Below are 20,668 nucleotides of genomic sequence, written 5' to 3'. Positions count from 1 at the left end.
ATTTGAAATGAAATTGTGAAATAGTAAGACAGAATTTTGTGGTATTTTCTATTTTACTTTTTTTTTAAGAATAAGCGTTGCATTATTCTGTATTGTCTTTTATTCAGCTAACCCCATGAAAATACAAAACACAACACAGCAATAGTCTGTCTCTTAATTCTTTCTAGTTTTCCTCCTCTGTCTGTGACGCTCTGATGAATTCCTCTTGGAGATGCAAATCACAAATATAGTATTTCTCATACAGCTAGGCACTGAGGCTTTTTGCAAACATTGTAGCAGAAAATAGTCCATTGGGGACTATTTTTAGCTGCAGATAAATACACATTTTATCTTTTGAAGGTATTAATGGCACCAAAATAATGTAACATTGACTCAAAATGAACTACAGTGCTTGTTATAATGAAGTGAAGCAGGCAGTGTGGCTCAACTATGTTTCTTTTTTTAGTTACAATCTTAGAGAGGCTTAGAGAAATCAGATACCAAGTTTTGGCTACACAATCAGTACTGGAAGAATCAATCCATTGTTAGTTTTGGTCCTTTTCATTGGATTTGTTGACAGTAAAACACATATCACCAGCTATATCCTTTAAGCAGCAAATGTTACACATTTTGCAAGCAGTAAGAACATCTTTTAAGATCTCTGTAAAGTTTGGTTTGGCTTTGTACAAATTAATTCATAGTTTGCAGCACATCTACTATTTGGAAGTTGGGCTTCATTTACATACTGTTTGTTTTCCCAAACAGGGAATGGGAAGAGCTTGAACAATATAATGTGCAACATAAAATACTTGTCTCTGATGCTAGAGTTGTTGTTTTTGTTATAGATGTACGTGACTTTTGGTTTCATGCTGCTTTTTTGAAGTTTTCCCCATCTTCTGGCACTGTGAAGCCCAATGAGACATCTTACTGTATGTGAAATTGGTCTTTACGAATACACTTGACTTGACATGTGGTGTGAGGACCCGCAGCCTGTCACTTGGCCTCTGTCACTTGCTTAGTGACATCAGGCTGGGACACGATGCCTCCCTAACGGCATCCTCAGCCACTGGATAGCATGCCAGCAATCATGAGTTGTGTTTGGCCATGTGGAAACAACGCCAAGTGATCAGCTCCAAACTGCAGTTATTTCTATTCAGTGTTTATTTTCCTAAAAAGGTGGTTTAAGCAAAGTGATATACAACACAATTAAGTGAGAGGTGATGTTATGGAATTTGAAATCCAGTGGGTTTGAAATAATTGTGTTGACATAGGAAAGAAAACCTAATCTGTTTTATTCCTGGTGTTTGCTTTACTCGATTCAGCTATGAATTATTTAGCAGCTGATTTTAGCAAAACAATGATGACTGGGAACAGATTCTCACCTCAGTGTGTGCGCTTCTATCTGAGAGAGTTATAGTGCTTACTGCATCAGCTCTGAACAGTGATCACCTAATAAGATTTAGGTTTTTGGAGGCTTTTTGTTGTTGTGTGGTTTTGCACGGCAGTTCTGAGAAGCCACTTCACTTGACAGCGAGGTACTTTAATGTGTCTGCAAGCAGGCGCCTAGCTGTCATGTTTTCAGATATGTTGAAGGATTACGAGCTTTTCTACAGCCTCTTCGTCTTATTTAACTTCCTTGAATAAAATCAGATGTGCCTGTTTTTTCTCAACATTTTGTATTTATAGAGAATGTTTTTAAATGGGCTGCTCTGTTAATAGCAAAGATAGGTGTGCACATTAAAAACTCATTGATTCAAAATATATGTTTAATATATGTCATTGTAAGGGCCAAGCAGTGGACACAAAATCCATGTGATACATTATCATATTTATCCTGATAATGACAAATGAAACAATGATTATTTTGTATTATTAGTGTGTATAATTCCTTTATGCGTTTGCTCACTTCTGAAAATGTTTTTCTTGTTATTAATGGACTGTTGGTGTGTTGGTTGGTTGTTGTGGTTAAATGTCATTGCCCATTGGATATGATGTCACTTTATAGTTATAAATAACTAGTATGATAGGTATGAACCTTTATATATACAGTCTATGGTATGAACAGATGGCCGCTGGTATGAGATCCATAATGTTAAAAATGTGATGAATTATATTTGTGTCATCGTAATTTATATATTAAAATTGCATCATAAAACAATGTGACATTTTTGCTGGCATTATTATTTCAGTTGAGTCTGTCAGAGAAAGTCTTTGTGGAGCAGCTGCTTCGTTTCGTTCAGTTTGTCATTGAGTTCTCAGAAGCAAGAAGGATTGATTTTGCAGCTGGTAAAATATTAACAGTATCATCAAACCTATTGTCACCATAATATTGATTTCTGTGATACTGCACTGTCTTAAAGAATGATGATGTATTGCGTCTGTTCAGGACACAGCAGATAAGTTGTTGCAGAGGGAAGTCGTTCTTCACATATGTTTTCATTTCATTTTATACAGTTATTTAACCATGACAAATCACGATTTACACATTTAACCTAGTGTGAATTCAGCAGCTTCCATTGCTGAGACATAAATAAATCACCTCTCGTTGAATGGAAGCATTATCATATGATTTCATGACAGCTTATCAAAAACAGACACTGATTTAGAAAATCAAACATGTATGAAGCATGCCACAAGTTATTAGAAAAACACTGACAGCTATACAAGAGACAGCAGCACGCAGAAAAGCAATCAAGCACAGATCAAGAAAACTCATATTGGCATCTGGAACACCGGCTCTATCCAGCAACAACACTTAACAAGCAAAAGAGAAGTGAAAGCTCAGCAGCGGGTTCGTTTGCTGCAGTATTTTGTACACAGAGCGCTCAGTCAATAGCTCAATGCATTGCCATGTGGCATAGGATTTTGGAAATGCATTCATACTCTGTTTGTGCGAAGGATCAGCTGCTTATGAGGTGTAAAAAGTTCATGGGGGAGTTTAAGCCGTCCTGATTTGGAATGAGAGAGGACATTTGTGTGACCCTCAAACTGAATGCACAATAAATGTTAACTAGAAGAGCATTATAAATCTTTCTGAGGCTAATTTGAAAAGATAAAAACTAATATGGATAAGTGCATCAATTTGAGGCTGCTCCAATAGATGATAAGATCATTATTCACTGTTTGTGTAGATGTGGAGATGTAGTAGGATGATTTTATACCCCATAGAGCAGCTGGAAATGAAATATTGGTTGCTTCTTTGTTAGATGTAACAGTCAAAAAGCTAATCAAGTAATGAGTTAGTAGACAGTGGAGGTCAGGTATAGGACACTGAAAGCTTTGCTATTGTTAAGTATAAGCAACACAGGAGGACGTTCCACTTGAAGGCAGGGGGGGAGGGCGGGCGGGGGGTGTTTCTGAAATGGTTCTGCCCACCTTGGTAGTCACTGTGAGGAGGGGCGTCCCTTCTGATGACGCCTTACTTGGTATCTCCTTCAGGACCATGGCAACAGTCTTATCTGCAGCCCTAGAGTCTTTCCCCTACAACAGTGAAATCAACAATGACTTGTGTCAGGACAGTTGGACAACTTTTTTTGCCCCCGACTAGGGCAACTTACAGAAAATACTTTAATTTATGATGATGGAAATACCGTGTGGGGCTGTCTAACGTAACAACACATCGACTGAAGACATTTCCACAAGACTATGGCAATGAAAAAGAGGGTCACTGCACAATGTAAAGGGTTGACTGTAGACAGTGATGAGCATGGTCGTCCACAGCAGTACTTATCAAGCACTTATGATGACAGATATCATACAGAGCTCATTACACAGACCATGTTGTTCACTAAGAGTTATGTACAGTGTATGACGGATGAATGTGTCCATGTTTACTGGGCCGCTGACAGTTGTGATGTATCTCTGGTTGTGCGGATTAAAGCTATAGTTGGCATGTTGGAATCAAAACGTAATATTATCATTACTGGAAGGTTAAAAGTGATGTCGTTTGCAAGCTAGGGATGTTTAAAGATGTTGGTGCCAAGTCTATGCCAAAGTTCTGAAAACATGAGGGTACAGTTTTCCCTTAGTATAGCATCATGTGATCCCTGAGTGGTTTAACATATGTGCTTGGGTTGCAGTCAACTCACTGGCTGTTCTCTTCAAACTACTCAAACAACTATTTTGAGTGGAAATCGTCATCTCTGTTATATATGAATATATATACTCTGTTATAATATGATAATGATATAATACATTAAACGTATTTATTGCAATAGTAATAACATGGCCATACAACTTATATTTCTGCTCTTTTACATGTCCATATTGGCCCGCAATCTTATTTTGTTTCTCTGCCCTTCCTTCGCTTTGCACTTTTTTTGAAGGCTGCTGCTTTTTTTTTTTAAATATCACCCACTCACAGACTGCTGCTATAGTGCACAGGTTTGTCCTATTACACACACACACACACACACACACACACACACACACACACACACACACACACACACACACACACACACACACACACACACACACACACACACACACACACACACACACACACACACACACACACACACACACACACACACACACACACACACACACACACACACACACGTGAAGAGCTCCAATAATTGCTAAGGCAGACATGACATAACGGTAGAAAGTGATTACATAAGAGGTCGTATTGGTTTTGCCTCTTGTCATCCCTTTCACCTCGACTTTATGGCAGACACCACAGGCCCCAGACATTCATTCACTTCACATTTTACCCATAGCCAGCAGTAGATGATATGGTATGCTATTCATCATTTTTGTGACGCACAGATGTAGGGGAATTATAGTCGTCACAGGAGACCACACATTTTATCTCTGAACAAATATACTCATCCTCTTGCAATAGATTTGCTGACCAGAGAGAGACAACTTCTGCTCATAACACTCAGTGTTTTTATAGACTAAGGGAAGCTGCCTTTCAGACACATGGAGCGCACTGGAAGCCTTTTAGCTCGATCATAATAGGGCCTTTCATATTCCTTCTTGCCAAAAAAAATGAATAAAATTAAATTCTTTGACTGATTTCCTCAGCTGATCATTTCACAAAATGCATTTGCTAGAGGGAGTGTTCTCTTGAAAGCCTACCATTCTTCTAATAAAGTCCAAAAAGCCACCTGCGCCCACTTTCTGGCTTAGTGTCACTCAGTTTAAATGAACGACATCCATTGCCAAGCAACACCAGTCGCAGTCTCCACACAGCAGGAGATGATTTAGAAAAGCTGAGAGACATTTGTGTTTTAATGGAAAATGATGCATGTGAAAAGCACCAAATCTCCCTTCAGTGCAGTATGGGCAGGTGTTGTGTGAGAAAACAGTGTTGAGGATATCTTGTACAGATCCAGTTTGTATTATCTTACAGTTTTGGCTTGCTTTCAGTTTTGTTTTGTCTCAACTAGACTTTTTTTTAGTGATTCGAGGTACGCAGCAACTGCAGTAACACACTTTGTTGCCCTAACCAACACAGCTCTTTTAAACTGAGAAAAATATTGTAATGTTTTTTTTCAAGTGTGCAAGCTGCTAAGAAATAAATATGTAATATTCATTGTTTTGTGGAAGATCTTTGCTGAACAAAACAACTGTAACACATTTTCATTAAGTCGTTTTCTTCCCTAATACAGCAGCATCTGATTAAAGGTTTGATGACCACGGAGCTGTTCTGGAAGATATAATATTAAAAATAATAATCCACAACAGATGAGATTGACTGCAGCAATATGCAAACAGTTTGATCAAATCTCTGTTGGCAGAGGACATAAATGTAGCTGTTTATCTCAAGACTCTGACAATTATTATACAATCTCCCCGGCACCACAGTCTGTTCATCACTTTAAACTAATGTATTTACTGGAAGTAATGCAGGCGTTCTCATAGGTAGGATTGAAAAGCTTTATGAATTTCATAAGAATCATTGTCTATGATTCTGGAGAGAGTTTGTTCCATAAGCAATTTATTTGCTTCTATTCTGGGAATTGGTCTTTTCAAAGTCATATAACAGTCACACAGAGCTGATGGTGGCCTGTTTTGTCAATTAAGTGGTCTGTTTTTAAAATGTATGATAACTGTATTATTCCCACTGGGAGTAAATCCCTTTTCAGACGTTGAATATAAAAAATGCCTGGCTCTATCTAACCGTCTGCTTTCTGTGATTCAGACATGCAGCAGGTGTCACGTCTGACGGCTCAGAACTCTGCTCATTACCTGGTTTGACAAACAGTCTGCTATCCACTTTCCATCAAAGACTACCTGCATTAGTCCCTGTTTTTCCAATGTGGGACAGTTTGAGACCAGATCTGAGGAGCTGTGATATCCCCATGAGGCAATTTACATGAATAGCAGGTTTATGTGTAAGCTTGTATTGCATTAAGCTATGGCACTTGCACTTAATTTTTTTTCCCATATTTGTACTTGTCTGCCCATTTACATTGAAAATTGACTGAAACCGTCAACAGTATTAAAAAAAATTGAATGGTGTAAAATTGCAGGGTAATGCTTCCCAAACAATAGAGAGTGTGGCTCTGACTAATGATGAGTAAAAACAAATGTTTGAATGCAGATGCCTATATTGTACCATTCACAAGACGGTAATAAAATAATCCATATTGAATTTCATGTGTCATTGCTTATACACAAGGAAATGAAGTTATTTCCCTAACCTCTTTAGAGATGAAATACTGAAAATGTTAACGCAGAGAACACAATCGTTTTTCACAGTAAATAGTTCCACTTTACATTAAATCTGTATATGTCTTATCTACTCCGGGGTAAATTAATCCTAGTTTAAAGTTATTATTTCACTGTCCTCGAAATAAAAGTGGTGTTTCCAGTAGATTGAGGTTTTCGTGGGAATATAAAGCCCTTACCTAACTTCAAGATATAGCCCTATTCGTCATAGTTCATGTGAAAGATGGATTTCATGAGGTATTACCAAGGGTTTTGAATTCAGGCCACCTTGCTGTTGATCCATTGTATGGGGTTAAACACTCCTGCATTATATAACAGGAGAGACTCCCGTACAAGACTTGCTTCAGAGCCAGAAGGGAAAAATAGCCACATGCTTTATATAAAGCGCTGGTTGTATTCAGGAGGAAAAATGGCAGAAATATAACTGTTTGAAAAAATATATTAAGATATTTGTTTATCTCATCTTGCATGCAGTTTTAAAATGCATGTATGAGGGTTGAATAACATCAATTCCCCACTGTATTAAGAGGACTGGTCAGAACCTGGAGCACAGTCTGCTGTGCAGGTTGTCCACATGTATCAGCTGGCTGTGATAATACAGGCTCGTTTGTGATGCATCTCTCTGCGCTCCTGGCCGACCTTTAGCCTTTCACCTCTCGCATGATCCACTCTCTTGGCTTCACAGAAATGCCTCGAACAATAACCTGGATGCCTTTCTATGGTTGAAATAGGATCACAGTCAGGGACGAGCACATACTCTACAAGCAATTTAGGGAAACATGTCGCACACTGCTGGTTACAGTGAGTCAACATACAATGGCCAATAATGTGTAGACTGTAGCTAACCGGGACTCGGGGAGCTGTGTAAATAAATCATCATTATGTATAATAGATCCTCGGTACAGTCCCCTGAACACATGCCAATGTTCAGGCTTCCAGGCAGAGCTTTATCTACGCTCTGGCTTGCTAATTTGGCGTGCAACAAACGTTGCCATTTTGGTGGCCAGAGGTGCAAAGCAGTCCTTGTGCAGCACAAAATAAAGCTTAGAGAGCTTTACTGTGTAAAGACTTGCAATAAAAAAAAAAAAATGCTTCAACCGTAATTTCATACAGCTTTTGATAACATGAAAGAAGTATGTTGTTCCAGCATGCCCTGCTTAATCATGTATTTTACTATAAATGGTACCGAAACTTTAGTATAATACTTTATTGAAGGAGTCTCAAAACTAGCAATTGTGACCATGAACTCATCAGGATAATGTTTACTGCGGTAATAAACAAGTAAAAAGTCGGGTCATTTTCTCATAAACTTTTAGAGAGACCGCAGTATTAAGGCGCTTCACTTTTTAAGCCAAAATCAGGCCCAAAAAAAGGCTTTGTTTCAGCATTTGTATACTGACACAAATAGGGTTATTGTTGACAAACACACACACAACGTATGTGTAGAGAATTATGCAGAGTCAGACACTTTTAATTATAATGGATACACAATGTGGGCCACTCAATCTGGCACTGATGTTGAGTGTGTTATAGGATCCTGAACACTCCAGATATCAAAACCAATAACTGAGTGCTAACGCCCTGAGTCTTCACTTTTATTGATGCCATTTCAACTGAAGCAGCTCATTAGGTGTTTGTTTTTTTATCAGTGTGACATTTCCTGCAAATGTTTATTGGCTTTCAAACACGTTACGGGGATTGCTTCTTATAATCAATGTTGTTAGGTGGCAGCGTACGTAATAGATCGCTGATAAATAATTTGAAGAATTAACAGCTCAACCTTTCACAGCTGCTCATTCATCATCGTGCAAAGTCTGTACTGAGGTTGCCATTGCCACCGTGTTAGTTTTTTCAACGATGATGGCTAACATAGCACAAATTACGTTGAGGATTACAGCAGCCAAGGGAAATGTATGTTCCAGTACAAATAACGGCCCTCTATTCCCAGTCTTATCTCCTGAGGATACATTTAGTACCCACTCATGTACCCAAAGTGGTTTATAAAGACTTGAAAAATGTGACTTTAAGTCATTGGCAGCCGAATAAACCTGTCTGAGCTCTAAAACATGCTCTAACTCTCAGAGCCACAAACAGTTCAAAGTTACACTCAGGATCACAGACATGTTTTGGTTGGTTAAGCATTTCTTTGTTGTGCTCTTGGCGAAATATCTTGCAATTATTCTAATATGAACACAATTATAACCCAGAAGAACAGCATGGTGGGGTTATTTCTCAACTCTAATCAGTTTTTCTGAGTCAGTGGTTAACTTACAATCTCCTTAACAAAGTGCAATTCAGGCCACAGAAGTAATGAGAGGAATCAGAGGCTGCAGCAAAGTTTTTAATTGTCTTTTACGTGCAGCTTTAAAATGTCGTCTACAGCGTAATGTAGCATAGGACAAATATTTATAACAATGCTAGAGGCAATCAGTTAGTAAATTATTGTAATTGGGATTGTTTTCTATAAACAGTCAAGCAAATGAAACAGAGGGTTTTATGCCAGCATAGTCAGAATCCTAAAAATGTAGATATGAAGAATGATACCTCTCTCCTAATCTAGGGACCACTTCCAGGTCTGAAAAGTGAAGCCAATGCAGGAGTGCCTCAAACCTGCACTCTTTCCAGAAGGAAGCGACTCCAAAAAGGGCATATTGTATAAAAGTCTATGAGAAAATGTCTCACTTTTCACTTGATTTATTACCTCAGTAAAACAAATGCTGTTAAGTCTATGTTAAGTTTATTTTTCCAATAATTAGAACGCTTTCTGATGGTCATTTTGTAAATGATCGTCCCATTTGCACGACCATGCGTTATTCTGTTTGGATGCTGTCTGTGTGTTTATCTCAAATCTTAAACTTATTTTTCTATTCTTTTTCGAGATCATGAAGTTAATTGTAACATCTTGGTTGCCTAAAAATGTCTTGGTCAGTATTTGGTTATACCTGATCTACTCAAAAGTTAGATTATAATTTGATTAAAACAAATAGATGTTAAAAGCAAATGTAAATGCACGACATGTATTTGACCAATAGCGCTCAATTAACTTCTTCATCCTTTTTGTTTTGAATTCACTTGAAGGAAATCAGCTTATCTCGTTTGCACAGATAATTACCCATAGGTTTCTCGGACAGCACCCCTCAGTCGGTGATCTCTGTAAAGGTGTTTGTCTGTCAGCAGTGTCTCCCATAGTACTGTGACAGACAAGTCTGTATGGATTTAAGCTTTGGTGACGCATTAAATCCCTCAACAAAAGAGGTCTCAAGCGATTTGCTGAAAGCCACCCAGCGGCTGCATTTCTGCACCTTTAGCATTCAGCTACCGAAGGGCATGTCAGGTTTCTGCCGTCAATCAGATCAATACAAACCTATTTTGGCTTTTACTTATTCAGGTGGCACACTGGTGATATTGGTCTTGTTGAACTATGGGAACTAAACTTTCTGTTATTGTTTACAGCAGTGATTGAATTGATGTGAGACATGTACACTTTTATTGTTTATTCTTGCTTTGTTTGAACACAATATCCAGTGTGTCACATACTCAGTGAAGCTCACTGATTGTATGCCGACTCAAATGAATATGTCATTAGAGGCTTTACAACGAAGAATAATGTCTTACAGCGGTTTAGGTGTTTTTGGAACGAAGGATCCTTTAAAAGTTCCCAGAACATTTTTTTTTCAAGCCCCTCTTGTCATTGTGTCTACATCGCAAAAAACAGGAATTATCTTAGTCACACAACAAATTGGGCTAGCTCCAATGTATCAGTCCCAGTGCGAATGCAAAATAAACTCTGAAGGTATAGAGTTCCCCGTGGAGTTCCCCTGAGGGCAGCTCTTTCCCAGAACAGGTGTTCATGTTGTTGACTCTGCACCATGAACTGCAAACAAACAATGCTTAAATGTATTCATTTGAATAGCTTATTTGACTGATCAATGAATGTAGAAGTAAAGTCTTAACACCATCCAACTGTGCTCATTTCAATTGCGATGCAAAATCTGAATGATTTCAGCACCTTCACAACTCTTATGAAACATTAGGATTCTGTCTGTGTTGCATTAAATAGTGATTTATTAGAATTAGGATGGGTGTATCCTATTCAGCATCTTTAAACTAACACGAAGGATTATGTTGAAAGGTTCCTTAATATAAATGCAAATCCACAGACGAGCTGCTAACAAAAAGATACCACATTTTATTAACCCACAACAAACAACTTTTTTTTATAAATTAGGCTGGTTCTGACACTGTTTATTTAATATGCAGCACAACATGTATTAACCAAGACTTCATCAACAAACATCATCATTAAATCTATGTACATGGAAATAATTAATTCACTGGTTCCCTGAAAACCTAATTTCAGCGCAGCACAACTGATTATATTTCATTATGGAGAGGATGTGCCATGGCAGAGCCTTCAAAGAAAGGTGGAGGAGTGTAATGCATTTATTGGGGGATAGATGGTGAAAAACACTCCCTGAGGTATTTACAGGATGCCGCTCCCAAGGACAGCTGAGCAAATGGCTTTAATAGAAATCATTGCAAAGGCATCAGGCCGTCGAGTGTCAGACTATTACATCCCACACAGGCTGGGCTTCAGTATCACAGGGCTAACCTCTACTGAGTTAATGGCCTTTGACTGAAGAGATGCAAGTTAAGACAATGTCTTTATAATCACAAAATATAAACTTAATTCACTGCAGTGTTTTGTGTACATGTGCTCTTTCTGTCAACAGTCTGGGACATTTGGAGACAATGAAGATGCATTTACCCTGCAGCCAGGACATTTCTAGTGTTGGGGACAGATGTAAGGATGTAAGGCTGTGACACACGGAGGGTGCAGTAGTCTTGCGTGTGATGATATTACTCTACGTGGTTGCCAGCTTGAGTCTCAGGCCATCAGAACATTTTTTAAACATCTTGACATACTGCAGCATTGTTAAGAAAAATTGAAATATATTCTGGAATTTTAGAAAATCTGTTAGTTTCTTGATTTGATGACTTTCATAATGGCTTATAACTTCTACAACTATGTTATAGACTCTTCACTTGCTTACAAAAGTAATATTTTCAAAGATAATAACAATTCACATTTAAGCAAGAAAGCAAAAAATAACTGTACACTGTATTACATGAATGATCAAAGAACCTCCTTTATAAATCACAAGCCCACAACAACATTTGATATCACTTTGTCTTTTCCTCTATGGTTCAAATAAAACGTTAAATGCTAGATCTGCAAAGAAATTCACCGGCATGCACCATACTATAAATTAATGATTCTAGACATGTTCTGACCCTGAAAACGGTCTAATTGAAAGCTGCTCATGCAAAGAATCACTCTCTGATTTGTAAGACACTCTTCCATTGTCCTAAAGTACAAAATAAGACTTCAAATCCCATCACTGTTTGTCTTCAATACATTTTCAGTATTAATCACCCTCTATTGATAATTCTCCATCCATTACAGGAAATGAAGCGTTCGACATTTTAATAGAATATTGCAGATTTGTGAACCCGTCAGACATTTGTCATATGAACGACAAGCATTTCAGCAAACCACAGAAAACTACATTACATCAATAGGTGAACACTGATAAAGGACGATAGGTTGAAGGGTGATATGATTGAAAAATAAATATTGTATTGACATTCCTTTGTTAATGTCTTTGTGACATCCATATTCAATACAAAACACCAATACCAACAAATAATATATAGAAGATTGGATCACAATGGAAAGTTGACTTTGTTTGTATTAACTGCAGCTTTCAAAAATAATTTTGTAAAATAATCTTAATAATACATTTAATTTCAAAGCGCTTTTTCAGGTGCTCAGACGCTTTACAGTGGTGATAAAACGAGATGAAATAGAATAAAAAATATTAAAACAGCAACACAACATCATTTACAAATTAAAAGCCAGTCTGAAGAGGTGTGTTTTGGTCACTGTTTTGAAAGTAGGGGGGTCGGTGCAGTCTCTGCTGTGTTGTGGAAGGGAGTTCCAGAGGGTGGGGGCAGCGATGGAGAAGGCTCTGTCCCCCCAGGTTCGGAGCTTGGTTCGTGTGGGGATAGAGAGGAGGTTCGCTTCTGATGAACAATCCCATCAACATAATATGATTCACTTCCACAATTGATACACAATGTTGCACTGTACCAATCAGTAATGTTGTTGACTTTTGTTTTGGAGTATAACCTGAAATGCCAGTGCTCAGTCGGTGTCTGGACATCTAAAAAAACTTTTTTTATGTTTCATTTATTCCATCGCAGTGGATTGATGCATTTTTTAAAATTTTTTATATGGATAAATTGTATCAAAACATATTTGTCAATTATATTTTTTAGCTTTACAGTTCACAAGACGAGGTTGGCGAGCTTAATTACTTGTTTCTTTGCAAAAAGTCCTGAAAGCACTCAAGTGAAACGGAAATATTGTGGGATTTTCTCATCCCTAAACACATGATTAATTTAAAGTACTGAAAGAAGCAAATTGAAAGATGGCCCTGCTTTGTTGTAAAGGTTAAACCTTTCCAAGGAATAGTTGCCTTTGGTCTTTAGTCAATATATCGCTGTTGGTGAAAGTTCATGGGGTCAAGAGGACACCTCAACATGATCACCTTTCTTATGCAAATCTCCCACGTTGTAACGGTGTAAAAAGTGTCTTATTCATTACAAACAGCTTTGGGCCCATCCAAGTTGGAGTACTCGCACAAGATGTTTTTTGGCAGTTGAACATTTCATTAACGAGAATCCGATTTGGCAAGAAAAACACAAGGATTTCGCTGAGGTTTTTGTGCTTGGTTGAGTACTCTGAGTAGTGGATAATTCATTCCTATTTCTCATTATAACTGCATATATTAACTTCACATTATGTAACTCTGGCTATAATATAGAGCACATACACAGATTTAATAAGCTAGTAATTCAGTACATGTAGGGCGTGCATGGAGACGATAATGGTATTTAAAACTAATTAAACTGTCAGCAAATTAGCTTTTTGTAACGTATGATGTCTCTTGTCATATGCAGACAATTAGGGGCTGGTATCATTCATATATCAAGTATTTAATAATGATAACATCGCTGACATAAACCACATTCCTGGAGTTCTTATGGCTTTGTTGCTCGGCCTAAATTGCATTGCTGTTCCCTTATTATTTTTACTAATTGCAACACGTGCATAAGTGTCATGTTTTTTGCAACCATACACTTTTGTTAACACCCTCTTGCACCCTTTCAGACGCACAATGCTGTGTTTACTGTTCGCTCAACATGCTGTTCTTTCCTCCTTCCCTCTTAAATGGTGTTCTCTGAAGACAACTCAACTATCTGGTACCTCGGACCAGATGGTTTGCTTCATTTGGCTTCCACTCTTCTTAGCAGGAGGAGATTGATTCTTGCTTTGGACTTTAAATCACTCCACATGTCTATCGAGACAGGAGTGAGAATGAAGCTCTAGTAAAGTGAAATCCAACCACAGTTCACAGCACTGATAAACCTGATTTGGGAGAATCCAGTGGAGGTTCTTTATAGTCATGTCAGCTACAAGGACAGGGAACAGGCTTTCAAGGGAGCGGCCGTGACCATATAGTCATGAACACACAAGCATATCTGTCACCTATTAATCATTACATTTATAGGACGACAAGATTCTTGACTTTACAATTAAGCTGCAAAGGGAGTACTTGTGTCACCTTGGCATCAGCTGCAGGAATTACCATTATTTAATTATTTAACCTTACTTCTCTTTGTTATTTTCCTGCTACCAAGAGCAACTGCTTCCATGTAAGGACTGCCTTTCCTTCTCAATGACAAGTTAATTCATTTAGACCTGGGAGGACTGAATAATGGAGCTGTAATGTGGAGCATGTTATAAGAATAATATATTGAGGTGTGTTATGCAATGAAACAATCGCCAAACAGCTTGCACTAGCAAAAGATCTAATTCATCGTCTGCTCTTTCCCCGCTGCCATCTGGACCCTTCGCTGTGATGTTCTACAACCTGACCTAACTCTGCCACTGCTCTGCTCGATCCTCTTGTAGTGTGCATTAGGTCATCGATGGTGATGGTCAAGACCAAAGACTCCCTGATTGTCTAATTCCCCCCAAGAGAAGGGTCCCAATGCAAAGGAGGATTAGTGTAAATATGGAACTTATATTTAAGTAAAGTAAATAAAGATCAAGGATTCATCACAATCAAAGATGAAAAGGTTAAATGAATCGCTTTGCGAATCAGTGCTTTTCTATTAACCCTGATCCAATTGTATTCTTCAACCTGAGACATTTTAGTGGGAATTAAGCTTCTGTTTTATGCAGCTTGAGACAATACGTGGGAGAACTTGATATAACAGTTCAGGAAATTATAGCTTTTTTCGTTTTTTAAAAGGGTCATGCGACACAAACCAAAGTTTGACAGCAAAAGATATATTGTAGAAAAAAAAGAGAAATTAAAAACTCCAATAGATAAGAAATCAAATGTAAGTGCCTCAAATATATACGAAGTATAGGGATTATTGTTTTTGACAAGAGTGCAACATACCCTTTTAAGGCACAGGTTAGCACCGGGACAACCACACAGTAAACAAGTTTCCACCAGACAATTGCAATGAGACCCCAATAAATAGGATCAAAGAGGCTTATTTCCTATAATGGTGATACTAAATGAAAGGGTACATTGGCTTATACCGTGGTATTGTATTGAGTTTATTTATATTTCCCAGAAGCCCAAATGACCTGGAGGCAAGGCTTGACATAACAGTAGGTCTCTATTCCAGCAATAACTGTGAGTCAGTTTTCTCTTTAATCATGTTTTGTACAGTAGCTCCAGTCCAGCGCTCAGAGGCGCATGAGCCATCTGTGAGCTACTGGAGGAAGTTTGCAAACTTGTGAAACGCCAGCAATTCAGCGATTTCTCATGCGAATTTGCTTCCCAGTGCACTGTGTCGGCTAAGACTAATGGTATGCAGTGTCCACTAGTTTTATTTTAAACAACACCTGCTCTGAAAGCCTCTTAGAGCAGGTGTGTTATTTGCATTAACTTTATTATTAAGTGTTAAGCAATGGCCTACTTCGCATGTGTAATGATGGTTATAGGGCCCTTATTTCCAAACTTTGTTCTTCTCAAGGATTATTTGTTGAAAGTTAATCCCCCACTTAATTATTTGTGTAGTCTCTTCGGAGCTGATCTGCAAATTTGACCAAGAAATTGTCTGTAGTCTCAAATGATATTGATGCCGGCTGAGATTCTTGCTGAGACTGTTTGGTTGTCTGGCAGGAAGGGCATAGAGTTAATTATCAGCTGTGCAGTGTTAACAAAAGCCTTCTGCTGAAAATTGGATCAAGAGAGGTGACGTATATTGAGAAGAGTAATGGACCCTGAACAGATCCATGTGGTACCCCAATGGAAACAAGAGTAGTTTTGTCTTCGAGATGCATAGTTTGGATAAGAAGGGGTACAGTATTTGGTGGTGATTGGTCCAGGAAGATGAGAACTGATGTCTTGACACGCTTCTCGCTCCCCTTACGGTTTCTATTACTAACAGAATTTCAGTTTCAGAGGAAAGACTGCCCTGAAAACCACATTTTTAACAAGAAGAATGCTCCCATGCTGCTGTAATCATATATAATTATTTTGTATCAGAAAACATTCACACAGACAGTATCTTTAAATGACATCATTTGTTATAAAAATAGCTGCTTGAGCCCAACTTCCATTGACTGACCCTTACATTTCCCTCAGCAGTGCTCCGTGCTATTGTATTGATCGGTGGAATTGAAAACAAATTAAACAGGGTCTCAGTCAATTACAATTATAGTTAGAATGAACATTTTGTATTGCGGTAGCTACTATATTGAGAAAAACATCCAACATTGCAAATAAGAACTATGTAAATGAGATTTCTAGCAGACGAGGTTGGTACTTGACACAGCTTGCTAGCCAATTCACCGTTAAGGAAAGATAATTCTATATAGCATATTATAGAATAGCATATTGTATATTCTTAAAACAAACCCAAAAATCTAAAATGATAATTTCATTCCATATGCTCCTTCCTTACCAATATCACACACATCTTGCAGTGAGTAATAAGGGTGGCTATAATGGCCAGAGAGCATGATTGAAGAATGACGGCAGGTGATGATGGCTGGGCGGTCACACTCACCCTCAGGCTGAACTCTCCCTCTGACGCTCACACTCTCCCTCTTTGATAACTCCTCATATCCTGACAGTACAAAAGCCCACTTCAGGCCCTATAGTGGCCAATTTCTTCTTCCCCCATTACCTACCTATTAAAAAAAAAAAAAAAAAAAACTGAAGAAAGAGGTCACTGAGCCCTTCTTGCAGAGCCAGCCCAAGTCATTACTTACACTATAGCTGTGTCGCTATTTGAACTTGCCCTGCAGCTGCTAATGATGAGGGATGGCAGTAAAAGGAGGAGGATCCCCTCTGTGTATTGAGCAAGAGGGTACAGTAACCTGATTACTAGTGGCTGCCTGGAAAATGATATTACATTCTCGCAGCTCTCACTTCGAGCCTCTGACTGTCCTAGATCCGGGCGGCTGCACTTTCTGTCTCTCTCTAGAATACTTTATATCATTGTGCTTTGTAAGGAGCTGTCGTATAAACGGCTACTCAGCAGCTGTCGGCCCCTGAGTGCTGTGATTGCAAACTTGGCTAGCTGTCTTCTTCATGCATTACTATTCCCGTCCTTCAAGATGTGTTTTGATTCAATTATCCGCCTACACTAAGGGATTCAAATATAGCTGCCTTTCAATAAGATGACCAAGATGTTGTTAAGTACGGTATACCAATGGGAATAATATCTGAGATGTGGACACCATAAAGACAAGAACTGACCTCATTGTGCAACCTAGTCAAGAGCTACTCTCTGGGCGACCTTCTATGAATTGACTTACAGTAATATAGAAAATTGGCTTTTATCAATTTGATACCTGCAATTCAATCAGTCCCACTCTTTTTTCTCTCTTCTATCTTAGGGATCTGTGGTACTGAAATAGACCAAGAGCTATTTGTGGAGAGAGAGAGACCAAGGCTGATAGTGTCTCATAGAAATCCGGTAAAATGACGAAGAGAGTCTACAGTCATGCAGCTCTGTGAGTCCGTACCTAGGCAAAACGATGCTTTGAGTGATGCTAACATGCTCACAATTAAAATGACCATTTGCTGATGTTTGCTTCCCATATTAGTTTATCTTGCTAAGTTAGTATGATTATTAACAGAATACACAAAGCTGATAAACTGAGGTTGTCGTCGACCATGTCATTATCTTTGCAGGTTTTTATCTAAGTTTTGGGCGAACTGAATTTGAAATAATGGTGCTAGAATAAAAGGCAAGGGATCACCAAAGTGATTATGGACCATTCTGGTACATGTATTCTCTATTTACACTGGATGTCAGACTGGGTACATTATTGCATGGTCTTGCGATATTGTGATTATCCAGCTGCAAGTAACCAGGGAATAGCTTGGCAAAATAAACCAAAAAGGATCTCCGTTGTCAGGGTTCATGGGTATCTACAAATGACCACATTGGATTTGTGTTGGCTTATTTAATTCATTTTACCACCACAAGCAATTACATGTCCTTCTTGTTGACTTCAGTGCCCTTGTGGTGTTACCTTTACCCCACACACACACACACACACACACACACACACACACACACACACACACACACACACACACACACACACACACACACACACACACACACACACACACACACACACACACACACACACACACACACACACACAGGTTGCCCAGACACAGGCCCATGAGGCCTTTGTTACCTTGAATGAATTTGCCCAATTAAAGCCTTTGAAAGCAGCAGCTGCAGGAATAGAGAATAGCAGGGAGGAGAAGGGTCATTAATGTGCATGCATCAGCACCACAACAACCTCCCTGCTGATCTTGACCAATTTCTATCACAATCCTACTTCTTAAGGCATTGTCTTACATGCCAGTCAACTCACAACCCAATCGAAATCCTCATTGAGTATACTATGCAATTTATTTCCTGCTTGATTGTGTGGCTCACAGATTACCGTCCAAAAGGTCAATAGACAATCCAAAAAATCAACTTCCAATGTTCCACCTTAGAAGTTGGAAAGTAAGATGTAATGCATGTTCACACCACTGATACAGAAATACATATACAACATACAGAAATAGATGTTCATTAATCTCACTTAAAACATGTACGTCAGTGTCAAGAATGGAGATTGAAGCATTCTTAAACATACCAATGACGTCAAATATCGAATGAAGGCAGGAGTCAGGCTTTTGGTGTATATGCACTAACAAGCAATCCTGGGTCCCTTGTTCCACTTGATTAGTACGGTGTCACACTCTGAAAGCCCTGACACTGAACCCCCCCCTCCCTGCTGTCACCCAGCCTGCCTCTCCATCACCGGTGCTTCACTGGTATGGATGGAGGTCCTGCTGCGTAAACAAGATAGGCTGCCAGTGATGGCTTATTGTTTGAGGATGTTCCCCCATGCTGTGAGAGGAAATGAATTCTCCAAAGATCCAGCCATTTACATATCATAAAAAGATCTGACTACTTTCGGATATGACAGTAAAGCAACCATGCAGTGGTCATTCAGGAAGGATATATTTGATCATGATATGCTTTCATAAATATGGTAATTTCTAGATTTTGTTGGACATTTTATGTATCTTTTTAAAATAAACTAGACAGCTTAAAACATGTCTCCTTAATTGAATAATGTGGCTCTATTTGCATTGTAAGTAATTCAAATCTTAAAGTTAACTTAAAGTGACATTTTGTTCCAGTCAGGCATTTGGTCTCAAAGAACACTATCTGTACCAGCGCGTATTTGGGCCAATAATGTTATCAGTCACACTGAGCCAGGATGCTTTTTGGACCTCCAACACACAGACGATTCCAAGTGATTAAGAAAACATTTAAGAAAATAAATAGCTTTTAGTTAAACCAGTATAATTATACTTCAGTCAGCCAAGCATCAGACAACTCCTTTTTTAACATAATTAAAGATTTCTTGAAATTCCGTCATACATGTTCTCTTCCTACAAAACCACATTGTCCTTTTCAAAACATATATAGGTGATATTTATAGAACCCATTTCCATCCAAAGACAAACGTTTTTTCTAGCCACTGTCAGACAAGGTTTCCGTTTTTAGCAGTGCGTTAATGATGTGGGCTGGCAGTGACTTCGGCCTTTTAGTTAACATATACCGTACTCACTGTATGTCATGTACTGAGCTGATGTATGCTGAATATGAGGTTTTTGTGGGTGATCTTTAGAGTAAAGGACTTCCTGTATTCAGGAAGAAAAAACACTGCTGTCCATTATAATTATATTTTAGGACTTATTATTACTAAAGTTATATTCATTAAGTTTCTGGAAGAAGCCTCAAACGTTATGCAAACTTAATGTAAAGGCACATCCACAGGGACCATTAAGAAGACCTCTTGCACTTAGCGAACCAATTGTGGTTGCTGATGTTTTAAAAGCATTTACTGGACAAGTTCAGCCAGTCCAATGCGAGCTGTTCAACTGAGAGAAGTGGATGACCTGACGTCCTCTTTGAAGTGGAACATTTCAGGAGTCTGAATGAAGAGCGGCTTGTCTGTAAGAGCATGTTTCACTGGACACAATGAACTGAATGAATTTGTAGAATTTCTTACAATGACGCTGTACCTGCAGGGCATGCAAAGTCATTTCCTTCTAAGAAAGGGTGCAGTCAACCATTTAATGGCTCTTTTGTGATCATCACATTGTAATAGTACGAATCTATCAAACTGAAGTATGACCCATAGAGAGGAGCTTTCCTTAAATGGGAACTGCCAGCTGATGTATATTCTTTCTATTGTAATAATGCTTTACAATGGGTGAGATTTTCTTCTCTTTCAAGGAAGATATACTGTATGTGCTGAGGTTTGACTGTGTTTGAGGCATGAGGCTTGCAGATTAATGTTGGTGCACGTGTGTGTGTC

At 38.5% G+C, this 20,668-nt stretch overlaps 1 protein-coding gene and 1 long non-coding RNA gene across 6 annotated transcripts in view; one reads left to right on the top strand and one right to left on the bottom strand.

Annotated features, from left to right (window-relative positions):
* The window catches only part of LOC117496216, a 49,233-nt gene extending 37,747 nt beyond the window's left edge, over positions 1-11,486 (top strand). Inside the window, exon 3 of the long non-coding RNA XR_004557248.1 lies at positions 11,397-11,486. This is a non-coding gene — a long non-coding RNA (uncharacterized LOC117496216). The remainder of the gene's footprint in view (positions 1-11,396) is intronic.
* The window catches only part of pex5la (peroxisomal biogenesis factor 5-like a), a 78,885-nt gene that overhangs the window by 41,567 nt on the left and 16,650 nt on the right, over positions 1-20,668 (bottom strand). For 4 of the 5 annotated variants that reach the window (XM_034147955.1, XM_034147959.1, XM_034147956.1 and 1 more), the window contains exon 2: positions 3,355-3,459. The exons of the other annotated variant lie outside the window; for it this stretch is intronic. In XM_034147955.1, coding sequence (XP_034003846.1) covers positions 3,355-3,459 — 105 coding nt within the window. The remainder of the gene's footprint in view (positions 1-3,354; positions 3,460-20,668) is intronic. 5 annotated transcript variants of the gene reach the window in all.

The sequence above is a fragment of the Trematomus bernacchii genome, unplaced genomic scaffold (assembly GCF_902827165.1).
Source record: "Trematomus bernacchii unplaced genomic scaffold, fTreBer1.1, whole genome shotgun sequence".
Classification (NCBI taxonomy): domain Eukaryota; kingdom Metazoa; phylum Chordata; class Actinopteri; order Perciformes; family Nototheniidae; genus Trematomus; species Trematomus bernacchii.
The sequence above is the reverse complement of the archived record's forward strand: the minus strand, read 5'-3'. Positions and strand labels throughout refer to the sequence as shown.